The following is a 17,555-nucleotide window of genomic DNA, read 5'->3' as shown; positions in this document are numbered from 1 at the left end:
TTGTTGAATCTGCTCTGATACACAACATACCCAACATGAACCTTAGTCTTGGCTTTGTTGCTGTTGACGCTTCCCTTTCACAGTATATATTCAAATGCTCTAACCTTTCTAACAAACGTGACCTGACATAAGCCTAACCCCCTCCCATTTTTTCTGTTTCTTTTCCTCTTATTCTTACACACATTAATCACCCCATCTCATCCATACCTTTCTTCTTGGTCTTTCCTTTTGCCTTGCTCTTACCTTCCTCTAGGAATTACCTCCCTTACCTGTTCGTCACCTCTCTCTCGCTTTACTTAATGCCTGTGCCTCCCTCGCTTCCATCACAATCGACTTTTATAATGGTCCAGGACGGACCGATACGTTGTCGTCTCATCTTCTGGTGTGGTTATCATATCTTCAGCCATGTTATTGTGACTCATCTGCAAATTATATAGTATTGTAATTATATTTATAAATTAATTTATTATCATAGTACTTGAAAGATGACATTAAATCAAACTGTGAAACAATGAGAATGCTGTATTTATGTTGTACAAATTTCTACCAAAATTAATTGTATGCAGTGATGATTAAAATTATTGAGGGGACATTTCAGCATTGGAATACTTTCTACAACATAACATTGATCTGAATCTTATTTAAATGGTTTTGGAAAAGGGGAGTAATACTAGTAAAATTATTTGTATTCATCTTATATTGACCAGTAGCATGTCTTATTATTCTGCAAGAGGGCCGAACAAGGTTACTGCAAATGGTATGTTGCATAATTGAGTGACAAATTTTCAAGTGGCAAATGTCGTTTGAATATCCGAGACCAAAAAATGCAGAATGCTGTAATATGTTAACTAAATATTATTATTATTATTTAGTTAACAGATCTACCACAGCCAAAGTGCATGCAGGCAATACATGAAATCCTAATTGAGCTTCAGGTGGAAGTCTCAGCACCTGTAAAGATTTCAGTTGAATCCCAGCAAAAGCTGGAGGGAAGGAGAGGAAAAGAATAACCACATAAACAACCAGGACGAGTGCCAAGCATCGGCTCCTGGTGATGTACACAAAGTAGTGAAAACTGTGTGATCAGAAGTTAAGAGTTCCTGGGAGCTTGGCATAAAAAGCAAGAATATTTCATTGAAAAATAGATGGTCAAAAATGGAGACAACAAGGGAAAACAAATGCAAAGAAGAATACTAGATAGGATCAGGTTCAGTGTAATCAGAGTTAAGAGGAACAGGTAAAGCTAGCAAAGATGATTGAGTCAAGAGGGTGGTAGGATGGGCCAGAGGTGAACTGACAAGAGTCTGGAGTGGGAGAAGGCGTCAGGAGAGGGGCAGTCAAGGGAATTGGGGTGAGGAAGGACAGAAACAGGGAAGTGCACTTGATCAAGGACATGACCTAAGAGAGAATCAGGGGCCAAGGGAATCTCCATAGCTGAGACAGGCAACTCTGCCACTGAAATGGGAGGAGATGCAGGGACAGAAACAGAGGCAGAAGGTGAGGGATGTATCAATGCCTTCTTACCTGCTGGGGAGGAGGAGGAGTCCGGTTTACATTTCTGATTGAGAGACAGGTGTACCAGTAGCAATGTATTGGGTGACAGCCTCCACAGAAGGGGGGAGAATTAGAGCGGACAATATGAAGATGGCTGGATATATTATGGACAATGGCCTAGACAGACAGGTGTTGTGGAGGGCCAAAAGACAAGGAAGAGCTGAGAAGTGAAGGAAGGCACAGAAGACAGAAAAGATGGAAGATTTGGGAGGTGACACAAGGACCAGGGAGGAAACACCAGGTAGGAAACAATGGGGTAACTTTTAACAATATAACTTTTATACTTTTATATACTTTGGTGATTTTGTACTAATACCAGTACTGATATTCGTTGTTACAAAGATATGAATGATATATTAAAACATTCAAGATATAAGTTTTGTTAGTAAAACTGCTCACCAAGTGGCATGACTAAGAACTCTCTCACTCTGTTGGCATCTTGCTCCTTCAATAACTGGGTTGCTAGACCCGTTTTCAGAGTCACACACCGGTAAATACTCAGATGGTGTTGTAACAGATGACAACATAACCATAGTGGGAGCATCTGAAGCAGAGGTACATTCTGACGACTCCCGTGAAGACAGAGTTACTCCACTCGTGTCATTTGCACTTACTACACCCTGTACATCGATGTTCGTTGGTTGTAAAACTTGCGAGGTATCAAGGTGAGGTGTAGTAATTCCATGTGTAACTTCTGGTGGCTGAAGGACAGCAGTATTGGCCAAGAGAGAGACTGCTTCCATGTCTGGTTCAGCTGGCATGAGTTCAGAGGAAGCCAGAACGTCTTCTGTTCTTAACAAATGTGATCCCTTTGTCACATCCATAGATGGCTGCTGCAGGCTAGCCCCATTAGGCTGTATAATATCATTTGAGTTCATCACTGGCTCATTACTGACAACTTTTGAAGTGCTCAGTTTCTCATGGGGTAAAATGACCTAGGAAAACAAAAACAAGCAGTTAGTACAGAAAGTTTTGTATATAGTCACGGAGGATTATATACGTGTCTGTTCTTAGCAAACTGGGAAAAAGTTATGAATTCTTTCAAAGTACCTATCATACAATCTTGTTATGCTACTCAGTATCTATTAATTGACATTCTAGTATTATTATAAATGTTTTTGGTAGGCTGTAATTGTATGGCAATTCAAATAAGAAGTGATTATAGAATTCAATTTTAGACATTTTTCATGTTTTATAATTATTATGTTTTACTAATTCTCTAACTTATAAAATCAATTTTATATCCCATCAAGAATACATTTTTTACCAAATAATACAGTACTGTAGCTGTTTCTGCAGTGGGTTGAATATACCTGTACAGGTACTGTATTTGTGAATATGTATATACATTATACAGTATACAAATAAATACTGTAATACTGTATCTGTTGTGGCTTTATTTACTTACAATATTGGTTAACCATTTTTGCACCACTGTTTAGGAAAAATACTGCATATCAGTGTCATTCCTTATCTCTAACTTTCAAAATATTGCACAGTGGGGGCCCCTTCCCCCACTGTGCAATATTTTGAAAGATAAGAAGTGATTATAGAATTAGGGGGATGTAGTCCTACTGATATAACAATATTGGGGCTTTGAGGAGACACAGATGCCAGAGGTAAACAACCAGCATGACTTCACACTAGATATGATAGTGGTCAACTATCTGATCAATCAGGTTGTGATCTATACATCAGGCTGCGAGCAGCCGCGTCCAACAGCCTGGTTGATCAGTCCAGCAACCAGGAGGCCTAGTCGGGGACCGAGCCGCAGGGACGTTGAGCCCCGAAATCAATGCAAGGTAAGGTGGTAGGTGTTATTTACAGCCCTCTATTAACTACAAAAAAGTCAAGGGAGGAATAAGATAAATATAATGATACATGCCTGAAGATAATAGAAAATGCAGCCACAGTGGCAAGGAGAGCCAGAGCAATTATCCTACTTGGATATTTCAACCACAGGGAAGTAGACTGGTTAACATAGGATGCCCCACAGGGAAGTTGAAACATGGAGAGCAAGATTTGTGAACACTGCAGACAAACAGTTTCTGTGGCAGTATATCAAGTAGCCAAGAAGAGAGAGAGATTTACAGCTACCCTAGACCTGGTGTTTACCCAAAATGAAGGTGATGTTGAGAATGTAAAATATAAGGTGTCACTAGGAGCAACTGACCACTGTGTTATTGTATAATTATCGAAGTACAATTACCCAAGTGTAATTCAAGGATGAGAATTACGCTCGTGGTATCCTGTCTTCCCAGTACTCTGTGGTACTGAAACTTTGTGCTTTAAAACTACTGACTGTTTTGGCCTCCACCAGCACTTCACTTAACTTGTTCAAACTGTTACCACTCTGTAAAAGTGAACTTTTTAATGCTTTTTTTTGGCAGCTTTGTTTCCATACTTTGAATCTATAACCTCTTGTCCTTTAAGTTACAGTTGTCAAGAACTCTTCTTTGTCAATTTTGTAGATGTGTTGCTATTTTGTTTGTAGTGATCTTTTCCTTCTATCCTCTAGCTTTGGTATATTTAAGACCTATATCCTCTCCTTGTAGCTTTTGCTTTTCAGTTCTGGAAGGCATTTAGTTGCGTGTCTTTCAACCCCTCAGGAAGAAGTGGTCAATAGGAGAACAGCAAACCTATGGTTTAACAGACACTAGGAAGAAGAAAAAGAAGAAAAAAAAAGGCATGGAGAAAGTACAGGGGCATGGGTACAAAGAAAAATAGGGAGGCATTAAAGAGGGCCAGGAATCAGTACACTAAAATCAGGAGGACAGCAGAGTAGCAGTTTGAAAATTACACTGCAGTAAAAACGGAGCTAACATAAGCTGTTGCACAGCTATAAACAGGAAAATAATGGCGTGAAATCATGTGTTCAGACTGCATGGACAGGGAGGAACACTTCAAGAATGACAAGGAAGTGTGTGAAAAAGTTCCAGGAAGTCTAGAAACTTGAACAGATTAGTATCCAAATAGGGGGTGACACCAGATGACAAGAAATAACACTAGACAGAATTAAAGTTAATGCAGAAGTAAAAAAAAAAAAAAAAAACCCTAAAGGAACTGGATGTAGCAAAAGTAGTAGAACCAGACCAGATATCAACATGGTTACGGACGGAAGCTGCAGGAATCTTGTGTTACCATTAACTATAGCATTCAGCATTACACTAGAAACAGGAGAGCTACCAGAAATCTGGATAAGGAAAATGCAGTCCCAATATTTGAGAATAGGGAATAGTACTATGATCATTGTACTCCTCTTTTACATATTTTTCTTCATTTATTGTGCCATGTTAAGCTGTACTGGCTCTGACCAGTAATTGATAAAATGATCATTCAGGGAGCTTCACCCTTGGCTAGAGGATCCTTGATAAGCCCAACTCTGGTATACAAATATTATACCAATACTTATGCAAAGCATCATTCACAATTTTCCATTAACTTCAAAGATATAGCCACTATTTAATAGTAATTTACAGTACCATAGAATGGTGCCTGTGTTCTATGGCTGTACCAGTGCCCAATGGCTATGCCAGTGTCATATGGCTAAGACATTGCCCTATGACTGTGCCAGTGTCCTATGACTATGCCAGTGCCATATGGCTATGACATTGCCCTATGGCTGTACCAGTGCCCTATGGCTATGCCAGTGCCATATGGCTATGACATTGCCCTATGGCTGTGCCAGTGCCTTATGGCTATGCCATAGCTTCAGGAGTCAACCTCAAGGAAAAATCCGGAGCTGGAGCCCCAAAGGCAGTTCGTTGTCGACTTCAACCTCGTTATGGCAGCACCTGCGACAGCACTGGAATCAAGCGTATTGGCATTTGCCTTTCCATTGGACAATTTTAGCATTGTGGAGAGGGAAGACCTGCTGCATGGGTAACAGCTTCTCCATATCGACCTACCCAGGATGTGTGTCCTGGAGAGGAAACTTGAGCCTCGGCAACCAGAGTGCAACTCCATAGTCTCCCGAGACTGTTGAATGCCTACTTCTATGGCTATGCCAGTGCCCTATGGCTATGACAATGCATTATAGCTGAGCCAAACTTAATTTGTAAAGTTTTTGAACTGACAGTTTTTAACCTAACAGCTTTTACCTATCTACTGTGATGGCATTAAACAATCTAAACATCCTCTTTAAAAATACCTATATGGGATTTACTTTCATTAACATATTGAAAATATTTATAATATGTCGATTGGCATAAATATAGTACTGTATACATGCCTCAGTAGCTCTCGAGCCGGTGTTCTCCAGTATCTGCTGAGACTCGGTGAAGAGGAGGGAATCGGTGAGCACCATAAGATTGATGGAGCTCATGCCAGGGTCCACCGATGCTGCTGGGGCAACTGCATTCCCTTCACACTTGACCGAAGACATTTTGTTGCCTTTCCTCACGTGTTTCAGCAAATGGCGTTTCACATGACGTTTCAGATCACATAATTCCAGAAATGCTTTACCACACTGTGTGCACTGCCAAAAATTTAAGCTTTGTTAATTTTCTCTACTTTAATTTGTTGAATTAATTTAATTTAACTGCACAACTTGTAGTCAATATGAATGGACTTGTTTTATAGAACTAACAAATGATTAATTTAGTTACCAAACTCTTAGAAAAGAGAAACTAGAACATCACCTAAAGAGCAATTTGTAGTCTTGTTTTAATCTTCTCCTAAATAGCCTTGAGCAAGCTTGATCCTAAAGGGATTAGTATTTCTACTGTCAAATACTTTCACTCACAACTGTGGTCCCTAAACAGATGAGAACCATAATACTGAATGCTAGTAATACAAGAGATCTTACCAGGAATGGCAAAGGAAAATGTTAGCATAACAGTATGACAGAGGATTATATATTTACACTTAAGAGATAATTACATCTAATGTATAATTAGAAATACTAAGAGCTAATGGAGGTGTATTCACCTAGTTGTGCTCTGGCTCCTTTGGCTTGCTTCTCAACTGTCAATCAATCAAATGATTTTTTTTTTTTTTTTTTACACACACACACACACACACACACACACACACACACACACACACACACACACACACACACACACACACACACACACACACACACACACACACAGGAAGCAGCCTGCAGCAGTTACCTAACTCCCAGGTTCCTATTTACTGCTAGGTGAACAGAGGCATCAGGGTGAAAGAAACTTTGCCCATTTGTTTCCGCCATTCCTGGGGATCGATCCTCGGACCCTAGGATTATGAGTCCCGAGCGCTGTCCACTCAGCCGTCAGGCCTGCAGATGTACTAAGAGACAGATGATATTGAATTAACTAACATGTACACTCATTCAAGATACTCGAGAGAAATTTACATCAAGAGAACCACAGCAGTTAGGCAACCACTAAGGATAAGTTTGTCAGAACTACAAGTAATGACACAGAGACAGGTACTCCTGCTTCATGTTGTAGTTCCTACGAACCTAGTCGGTCCTCCGATTCAGACTGACACCGATACAATACTAATTCATTCCATATCTAGTATGTTTACTTCTCTTTGATTAGCCTTCAAATACTAGACATCTTTATTATTGTTTATACGAGTGAAATACAAAAATTTTAATGTACAGTATACAGAGTTTTATGTATTTAATAGTACAGCAATTTTTAATGTATACAGATTATTTTTCTGTAAATAGTAAATTTACAAAATTACTGAACCTTCAGCTCATTTGGCATCTTAGATTATATCCCAAATGACCATCATGGCATATAATACAACACAAGACCTCAGCACTACAAATGTAAGTACAGTTCAGAATATATTGTATTATTACAAATACAAAGGTATAGTACTTTTGCAATAAACCTACCGAATTAAAAAATTTTTAGTCAACCAGAAACCAGAGAGTTTACCCTAATGGCTGGAACATAACTTACTTTGTGAGTTTTGGTACCCTGGTGAATGAGACGGTGTCTACACAGAGCCTTGGCTGTGGTGAAAGTTTTACCACACGTTTCACAGCAGTAAGGGCGCTCTCCAGTGTGTCGACGTATATGACCTGTACAGTGTTCTGTATGTTAGAACCTTGACAACTTTACATAAACAAAAAGCAGAAACAAACTAGCTGCAGTACAATCATTAAGTTGTAAATGGAAACTTGGATGCTGACAAGCAACATATGAGAGCAAGAGGATACTGATGAAAATGTTAACAATTAATATCTTTTGTTAATAATAATTCAGTAAAAAAATGATTAATAATTAATGACATTCCTTATTAATAAGAATAATTAATATTCTTACTAATAATAATTAATAACCAATTTATTTGAAATGCAACATTACATGGACTAATGGTGATTAAATACTTTGATTTATCAACTTAACACAAAGGCAAGAAGACCAAAACATTGCCCATCTGAAAAGAAGGCAGACCCTGATGGCCTTAGAGAAGAGGGAGATTCATTGCAATCCAACCAGCATAGGTAATTGGAAAACAAAAATTTCTCTGAAGCCTGGGAGCTGGAATGCTCCACCAAATAAGTCTTTGCATGGAAGGACCAGGTGCAAGAGATCACAAAGCAGCTAATATTGAACCTTATCTACACTCAGGGCTATCTCAGCAAATGGTGCAAAGTTCCACTTCCTACATGAACTAGCACTGAGCAAAACCAAGTGCTGTACAACAATTAACTAACCTACCCATCAATAGGTCTCGTGCAACTACCATGTCCAAATACCTAGTACAGGGTCACCTCTACAGGAGTCTTCCCCAAAAGGAAGAACTAAACACCTTAGTGAAGATAACTCTGGTGGTTAACAGTTGTCATTGATAGCTCCAGGGAACGAAACCACGAATCTAAAGCTGATGCAGCAGATGGCAAAAAGAGATGCTGAATAGCATACATGTTCATGAAACAAATGCATGAACCCATACACATAGACCAGCTGGTACTAAGAAATGCTGAATACTGTACTTATGTTTCAGTAGACAGAGGTCTTTGCAAGACAACACCAAGACATGGACCAGAAAAAATCTAAAAATTCTTCTTATAACACAACTATTAAAGACAAAGATATTTTCTTTTCATATAACACTTACCTTGATAGTTCTGGTAATTATTAAAACCTTTACTACAATGTTGACAGGTGAATTTAACAGAGTTTGCATGTACAGTAGACATATGGCGTCGTAAAGAAGAATGACACAGCACCCTTACATCACACTCAGTACAGGCATAACCATCACTATCTGAAAATAATATTATAATTATGCATGAAACTGGATTAAGCAGTTCCTGAAGTTTTTACACATTAAACACACATAGAACAAATATACTGAACACAGTATACACCAATTTCATATAATGTATCATCCTTCTAAACTTTTGCCTAACTCACCTCCATGAATGTTTCTAATGTGGGTCTTCAAGTGCGAAGATTGTGAATATTCTTTGCTGCAAAAATTGCACTTAAAGCTTGTCGTATTTGCTTTCCGATGGGTTCGTTCATGCTTCAGCAGGCTAGAGGAGCATACATGTGTAATAAATCTATATGAAAGAATGCCCATAAGTTTGATTCCTGATTCATACTGTATAGAACTTAATTTAAAATACAGTATAGTTCAACTTTGTTACAATCACATCCACAACCATATAAATGTATCCATATCAATTCCTAAAATTATTCATAAAATTCATGATTACAATTATATACTGTATAATATAATTAATTGTACCTGTTGGTTACAATCCTCAATGTCCTCATTCAACAGGAAACCAGAGCCTTATCAAATCAGATTTGATGAATCTTACAGGCAAACATTAAAAATATAGTCTAGTCTCATCCTAGTGTCTCTCTACAGTGTTTTAATACAAAGAGCATTACCGTTTGGCAGAAGAATTTACTGTTGTCTGTTCTACTAAGTGGCTTGGCAAGCTTACAATTGTGACCACAATGTGTATGCCACATCAGTTCAGAGAAGTGGTCAGGGTATGTATGATTATACTTGTTCAATATCTTAAATATCTTTGTGAAATAACACCTATCATGGCTGGTTTGAAGAGTTACCAGTGCTGTACCATATAGGCCATCCTAACAAGTGAGCTGAAGTATCAGGTGATTTTTGCCAGTTTGTAAAATAAAGTAGCATCATAATTCAGTATAGGAGTGGTTTTTCATACTTTAATACAATAGTTAAGATGGAGCCATAACTTAATATTGCCTGAATTAATATGAAGGCCACCATCTCTAATGACCTTGATGGGAACAGGAAGCCAATGGCTTGTCAAAGTTCCCCCCACATTTTTCCTAAGTTTTTTCCAGTCTTGGCATTTATGGCTTCAGTGACTAGTAATTCCATGGGTTTATTATTCTATTGATGAAAAATCATGTCTGTCTGTCTTACATTGTGGCTTCTTGAGCTTGAAGTGGTTGTCTCTTATGTGGGTTACATCTATAAAAGAAATGGTATGAATTAACACTTTACAATTTATTAAGTATTTTAAAGGTCTCAATGAAGTCAGCCCAGTGATGTCTGATTTGTAATGTTGTTAACAACACTCAACCTTTCCTGGTATATTGCTCTGAACTAAACCTTCACCAAAGCACTTATGTCTTTTTGAAAGCGAAGTCTCCATAACTGAATACAGTAGTTCAAATGCTGGTACACCATAGATTTGCGCACCATGGTGTCTCGAAACAAAATGTTACAAATATAAAGACATCAAAACCAAAAGGTATCCCTCTACCATAAATACCTAATAACTGGAAAAAAGTGCATCGACTGAATATGAAACAATGAAATAGTTAACAGGTGAAATACAACATACTTGCTTTTTTGTTTAAATGTCAGTCCACACACTGAGCAGATGAAGGATGGGATTTCATCATGAATACTGAAATGCTCCACAAGATTTCTGCGATACTTAAATTTCAGAAAACATCTGTTACACTCAAATGGCCGAAATTCACTATGAGTAGTAAGGTGGCTTTTTAACTGACTCTGTCTAGGAAAAGTTTTATCACAAGTTGGACACTTTCTCAATTTATTATCGGTGGAAGTTGTTACCTTAGAACAAACTGCTGTGCAAGTGTTTATGGCACGATTTGTATTCCCATTACCACTGACAGCACTGTTATGGCTCTCATTTTTAGTACAGGTACTGTGTGAAATATTTTTTCCATGTTCCTCCTCCTTTAAAGATATTTTGTTTCCTGTGGGTAATAAAGCAGCATCACATTGGTAACTAATCTGAGATTTACCATCTGAAGCTGTGGAAAGCTTATCAGGTGTCCCAATTAGATGACTAGAAGTGTTTGGCTTAATACTGTTTTCTGAAGAAGTAAGAACACCTTGCTTACTGACAGATTCACTGCATTCAAATATTCCTTGTGACTCTTGGTAACTATCAATAATATGTCTATGATTATTTACATTTTGCTCAATTGTCATTTCTTGGTCTTGATCATAATTTTGCTTCGCAAGTTCACTTGAGGTTTCAAATGAATTATAACAGCTAAAAAGATCATGTGACCTTCCCTGTCCTGATCCTGTACTTCCAATGCCATTTTCAGCATATTCTGATAAAGATCTGTTTGTTGCTTGGGAATTTTGATAACTTGCAGAAAATGGCAATTCATATGCTTCTTCTACTCTTGCATTTGGAAACAGCTGAGTAATTGTTGTTTTCTGAAAGTTAACACCGGAGTCAATGAATGCTTGAATATCAATTGCTGTATTAAAACAGGACAAGCAGAGGTGTTTGGGCATCAGGTCTTCACAATCATCCTGAAAAAGAACATACACTCTTAAAATATTATTTTATTACCAAACTATACAGTATTTATAAAGTATAATCTATATTAATTAAAATATACTTTTTTAATGAGACAAATACTGAAATATGTAAACAAAAACTATTTAAATATGTGGTTATAATCTAAATTTCCAACAGGCTGTATAACGTCATTTATGTTTCATTCGTTATACAGTATCCTGACCCTCAAAATGTAAATACTATAATTCTCCTATTTGCATAGACAAACCAACTTGCACAATACCTATTAGTGATTCCGAGGATCAATGTCCCCACAGCCCAGTCTCTGACCAGGTCTTCTGGTTGGTAGTCTGGTCAATCAGGCTGTTTGATGTAGCTGCTTGCAGCCTGACATACAAGTCACAACTTGGTTGATCAAGTATTCTTTGATATTCTTCAACACTTTTCAATATAATATGAAGAACTAAACTATCCTATCCTATTTCTATAACACATTTGAAGAAGCAAGGGAAGGGAACTATTAGAAGAAAGTCAGAAGCCACTGCAACTATATAGCACTTGGAAGGAATCAGGATAAGGATTAGGGATTGGACAGGGGAAGGGGGGAGGGAAGGAATGGTGTCCAACCACTTGGACAGTCGGGAATTGAACGCTGGCCTGCATGAAGCGAAAACATCAGCCCAAGTTAAGTGGTTGGGGTTAGGGAAACATGAAAAGTACATGGAAAACCATCTCAAACATCCTAGGATCCAAGGTGGGGTCCAAGAGCTAATAGCTCAATTCTGCAGATATAAATAGTAAATACATATATATACACACACAAATATACAGATAAATTGAGTCAAGAGGCCGATATACAACTATAGTAATATCAAGCAAACTTATAAGGTTATATACATAAAGTATAAATTGTAAGGAAATAATGCAATAAATTAATGAATACTTAACTACAGTATTATATATCTGTGTGTACATTATAAGTGTATATACACAGTATAATCTTTCAACAAATTTATAACATGTAATTACCTAAGTGCAGTTACAGGAATAAAGCTACAGAGTGTTCATGGAGTCCCATCTTCCCTATAATCTTTGCCAAGTGATGATGCTTTGAAGCATCTGTTTTTAGCATCCACCCCATCTCTCATTAATGACAGCATTCCAACCATTCACAAAAGACAAGTTTCATAGATTTTTTGGCACCTTTATTTTCCTAGCTTAAATCTATGGTCTCTTTATTCTTGAAATTCCAGATTTATAAAAATCCAGCCCTGACAGTTTTGTTGATTCCTGAAAGTCAGAGACTAGTTATTTTTATAAGATAATCTATTTATATTATTAACAGGTTATCCTAATATTTTCACTATTTAATAAGAGCTTTGCACACACTCATTACATTGATTATAATGGATGTACCCAAGTCTATGACTTACTGAGGTGTCTCAAAGCAATGATGAAGATGTGACTATCATCCATAGTGCCACATCAATGATATTATTGGTATCAATGATATTATTGGTATCAATGATATTATTGGTATCAATGATATTATTGGTATCAATGATATTATTGGTATCAATGATATTATTGGTATCAATGATATTATTGGTATCAATGATATTATTGGTATCAATGATATTATTGGTATCAATGATATTATTGGTATCAATGATATTATTGGTATCAATGATATTATTGGTATCAATGATATTATTGGTATCAATGATATTATTGGTATCAATGATATTATTGGTATCAATGATATTATTGGTATCAATGATATTATTGGTATCAATGATATTATTGGTATCAATGATATTATTGGTATCAATGATATTATTGGTATCAATGATATTATTGGTAATGAAATATGTGAAACATATTTCATTACCAATAATAGCCTATAACAGTCATACCTGAACTTTAAGTAGGACCGATATACTTTCTAGCAAGTGTAGTATATTTGAGGTTGCTCCGAGGATAGAGAAGGTATCTGCCAGGTGCAGGAGCCTGCCGTCCTGAGCACCACACAGGCGACACAAGTCCTCCAGGATGTCCCCAGCACGGACCTCCACTGTGTGCACATCCTTACTTCTGGAGCCGTGATCAGTATGTGCGCCTTCATCCTCCACCACTGCGACAGCTGCCATAGTAATATTCGAACCCCAGTTGGAAACAGACCCAACTATAGGATGGGTTAACCCAAGTATCGCGCTTCCAAAAGGGTCGCCCAAGTTGGAAAAGACGAACGCTGAAAGAATATTGTTGAAAACATCTTGATAACTGATTAAACCAAAATTATTTATTAGTCAGAAGAAAGACAGAAACGCGATCTATATGTAAAACCTCTACCAGATAAATATTTTAAGTAAAACCGAAGATATTTGTAGTTGTATAAAAGTGGCAGTTTTCATCGCTCGTCAAACTCGAAAACCGCAGCATTCATCTCAGAACCATGCCTATTTCACGCAGATTCCTTAATAAACGTAAGAGTTTTATATGTCACAAGAAAGACAGATATATAAGCTTCGTTCTAAATACCTTACCATGGGCATATTTAAATTTAAAGCGAAGATACGTGTACTTTTATAATAGCCGAGCTCCGACTCCGGACAGATCGATCGACGGAGCAACTCTCTCTCAGAACAATGCTTATTTCACGTAAATTTGTAAATAATCGTAAATTTTTTATATGCCTCAAGAAAGATAGGAATATAAGGCTCATTTTAAACACTTTATCATAGACATAATTAAAGTTCTAATGAAGATTCATGTATTTTAATAATCGCCGAGCTCCGACCCCCGCATAGACTGAGCGACAGAGCAACTCTCTCAGAAGAATGTTTATTTTACGTAAATTCGTTAATAAACACAAATGTTTTACACGTCTTAAGAAAGATAGAAATATAAGCTTTATTTTAAATACATTAGACATATTTAAAGCTCAAGTGAAGATATATATGTTTTTATAGTGGCGTTCAGTAGCTTTTCGGTCATGGAGTGCAGACGCCTACGCACTTGCCAATATGTTGTGTAATTAACAAAGATACGCTAATAAAGCCTAAAATATTACATGCCTCCAGAAAGACTTAGCTATAATCGTTATTGTGAGTGCATCAAAGGAAATATATCATGTTGGAGACCAATGATATAGCAATTTTAATTTAAGTTTCGAGTCCCGCCCGGTCGAGAGAGATTCTCGCCCCATCTATTGGAGATTCTGTCCACTAAAGACCCAAAGCTACTCAAACCTTCCTAGCATTACGTAAGCAATGAAGTAATATGGTATATTTACTCACTATAATGTGGATGCTGGATGCAGAAAATGAGAAAACATAATTTTACTCTGAAAAAATATCATTTCATAACAAAATAAGATGTAAATATGTAATATCAAAGGAAGTCGATGGTCCAAGCAACAATATCGTGGAGCGACTTATCCAAGATATATTGCTCTCTGGAAAGTGTTTGCTGGCATATCAACCTTCTGTACACAGTGATCCAGTCGTCGAACTTCTCTGCTCAAATTATCGCAAATTTAATTTATGATGTTAACAAGTAGAATGCGTATTTTTAATCAAATCTAACGATATTAACAAGTAGAATGCGTATTTTTAATCAAATCTAACATAACTAGCCAGAAAACGTTAAAGATTATTTAAAAATACATGGTTGGAAGTTAAATCAACTCCATAGAACAATATTTTTGTTATAGATACTAATCGTTATTTGTTGGTATGCGTTCGCTACTTAAACTATCATGTACTGTATTTATGTAAAATCTCCCTGTTTCTTCGGACATGGAACACGGAACCTTACACGCTCTCTGATTTACTGATTAATAGAGATTCACAAATAAGCTTATGATTGTATACGTTATCAAAAAGGCAGTGACAAAGTCAATTTTGCATTTTAATCACAGAGATTAGATCTTAGTGAGATAGGAAAGATATTCATATTTTAAAGAAGGATTTTTGAACCATCGCTCTCCCTATCGATAGAAACTAACTTTTTTTTTGTTATTATTAACAAGCTTAGGTATACACAGTAATGTGCTGCTACCCTATTCTATATGAAAGATTACACAGTGTATATCAAAAACTAGCTATAAGTTCATTAAATATTCCCATCTCACAGGATGGTTAGTTATACATGGAATCAGTGGATAAAATACCAGCCTCAATAAAAAGAAATCAACTGTGACTAACAAGAACACCACTTACGGGCTATTCATGCCCGTGCTACCTTTTGGGTGGCTTAATCCTCATCAATCAATCACAAGAAACAAGGGATACATCTCCCGTCACGCAGGGTCCAGTCGCACCTCCACAGATCTCCAGTATCATCTATTGATACTGTTAATGGTTCAAGAGGACTACCACTTACGGGCCTACCTAAAGGTAACAATCAGGTGAGAACATAAAATATAAGGCTGATCTATTAGCCTCCGTTAGCAAAATCCGGGTACAGCATAAGAATATCTTCCAATATTCACAAGTGTATGAAGTAATTACAGAGTTCAAAGTACCTTATACCATTTGGTCTGAAGTCACTTATAACAGGGCAATCACAGATATAGTGTTGGTGAGTATGTCCCAGCTCTTGTTCACATAGTTTACAATTGGAATATTCACCATTGGGGGCTATTCATTACCTGCAGCCACCTGCGATACATATCGATATCCTAGCCTAATTCTGGCAATTACAATGTCACACTGTCATTGTGACACTAGTGGAAGTTTTATGCTGTCCGTTCATATAATTCTCGATTCTAAACATGTTTACTTAGTTTAGTTCATTAATTATGCACCCCATATATCATCTTGTGGGCGGTAGTGGAAAAGGTTACAGAGGCACATAAACATGTCATAGCTCTTTATACTCTTGCTTTCTGGCTTTTGTGTGTCAGTGATTGCTCTTCTGTCTTCCCTAATTTCCTAAAATATTGCGACTTTGACAGAAGAGATTGGAATGCCCATATCCCACTCAACTTCAGGCTTATCACATTCAGTTTTAGCTGCCTTGTTTGTGTCATCATGCAGGTGGACAACACCTATATGAGAAGGTATCCATACAAATGAGACTTTGAAACTCCTACTGTTTGCAATAATAATGTTGTTTATAATGGAAGTTACAACTACAACCTTTTGAAGATCAATGCTAATTTTATCTAGATAATGTAATAAACGAAAGTTTTCTATGTCAACAGAAAGGCAGAAATATAAGCTACACTTTAAATACTTGTCATAAATATAACTGAAGTGAATGCGAAGATATATGCATTTGATACTGTACAGTTTCTTGATGGCTTGCTCTAAGAGTGTGAAGCCCTTCACACCAGCCTATAAATTGTGTAATTTATTTCCATATATGCTAATTAACCTTAAAATCTATATGTCAGAAGGAAGGAAGATGTAGACGTTAATGTGACAACATTTCAAGAAATATCTCTCTCTTTAAAGTTAAAGTCCACTTATGGATGTCAACGAACAAACTAACATTAAACATCGAAAAGACTTACTACATCTTATTTGGAAGCAAATCATCAAATGCAATTCAGCTACAGATAGACAACATTAACATCAGTAATAAAAATGATGGCAAGTTTCTTGGCCTATTCCTAGACAAGAGACTCAACTTCAGCACCCACATTCAACACATAACTAAGAAAGTCTCTAAGACAGTTGGTATACTCTCCAAAATCAGATATTATGTTCCTAACTCTGCTCTCCTCTCACTATATTATGCACTAATCTACCCCTATCTTAATTATGGTATCTGTGCATGGGGGTCTACCACTGCAAACCACCTTAAGCCCATCATCACACAGCAAAAATCTGCTATCAGAATAATAACTAACTCTGCTTTCAGACAACACTCAGCTCCCTTGTTTAAATCCCTAAACTTGCTAAATATTAACTCCCTCCACACATTCTCTTGTGTCAACTACATTTACAAAACCCTGTTCTTAAATGCAAACCATGCTCTGAAACTCTCCCTGGACAGATGTAATAGGACCCATTATCACCACACCAGAAATAAATATCTCTTTGATATCCCCAGGGTCAAACTTAATCTGTGTAAACACTCTATGCAAATTAAGGGACCTAGTCTATGGAACTCACTCCCTAGTGAATTGAAAAACTGTAAAACTTTTGCCTTATTTAAAAGCAAAACCAAAAAGTACCTAACTTCATCTATTTAGTTTCCTACACCGAGCTTTAAATTTGCTCTGTACCTAGTGTTACCCAAT

At 37.0% G+C, this 17,555-nt stretch overlaps 1 protein-coding gene across 5 annotated transcripts; it reads right to left on the bottom strand.

The window, feature by feature from the left end:
- Nucleotides 1-678: 678 nt before the first annotated feature.
- On the bottom strand, nt 679-14,957 carry LOC123763270 (zinc finger protein 480). 5 transcript variants are annotated; one of them, XM_045750382.2, is made up of 9 exons: nt 13,849-14,957; nt 13,219-13,553; nt 10,355-11,313; nt 9,931-9,978; nt 8,925-9,046; nt 8,626-8,775; nt 7,461-7,582; nt 5,786-6,031; nt 679-2,489 (listed from the first exon to the last, which is right to left on the bottom strand). In XM_045750382.2, exons 2-9 carry the CDS (start codon nt 13,450-13,452, stop codon nt 1,950-1,952), a joined length of 2,421 nt encoding a protein of 806 aa, XP_045606338.1. In that variant the 5' UTR covers nt 13,453-13,553; nt 13,849-14,957; the 3' UTR covers nt 679-1,949. The 5 variants fall into 5 exon arrangements, with proteins under 5 accessions (XP_045606338.1, XP_069159047.1, XP_069159048.1 ...); XM_069302946.1 differs by lacking the exon at nt 9,931-9,978 and having other exon boundaries at nt 8,925-9,073; XM_069302947.1 differs by lacking the exon at nt 9,931-9,978 and having other exon boundaries at nt 13,849-14,433.
- Between the last annotated feature and the right edge of the window lie 2,598 nt (nt 14,958-17,555).

This window comes from Procambarus clarkii, chromosome 49, assembly GCF_040958095.1.
Source record: "Procambarus clarkii isolate CNS0578487 chromosome 49, FALCON_Pclarkii_2.0, whole genome shotgun sequence".
NCBI lineage: Eukaryota > Metazoa > Arthropoda > Malacostraca > Decapoda > Cambaridae > Procambarus > Procambarus clarkii.
This window is presented reverse-complemented; position numbering and strand designations above follow the sequence as displayed.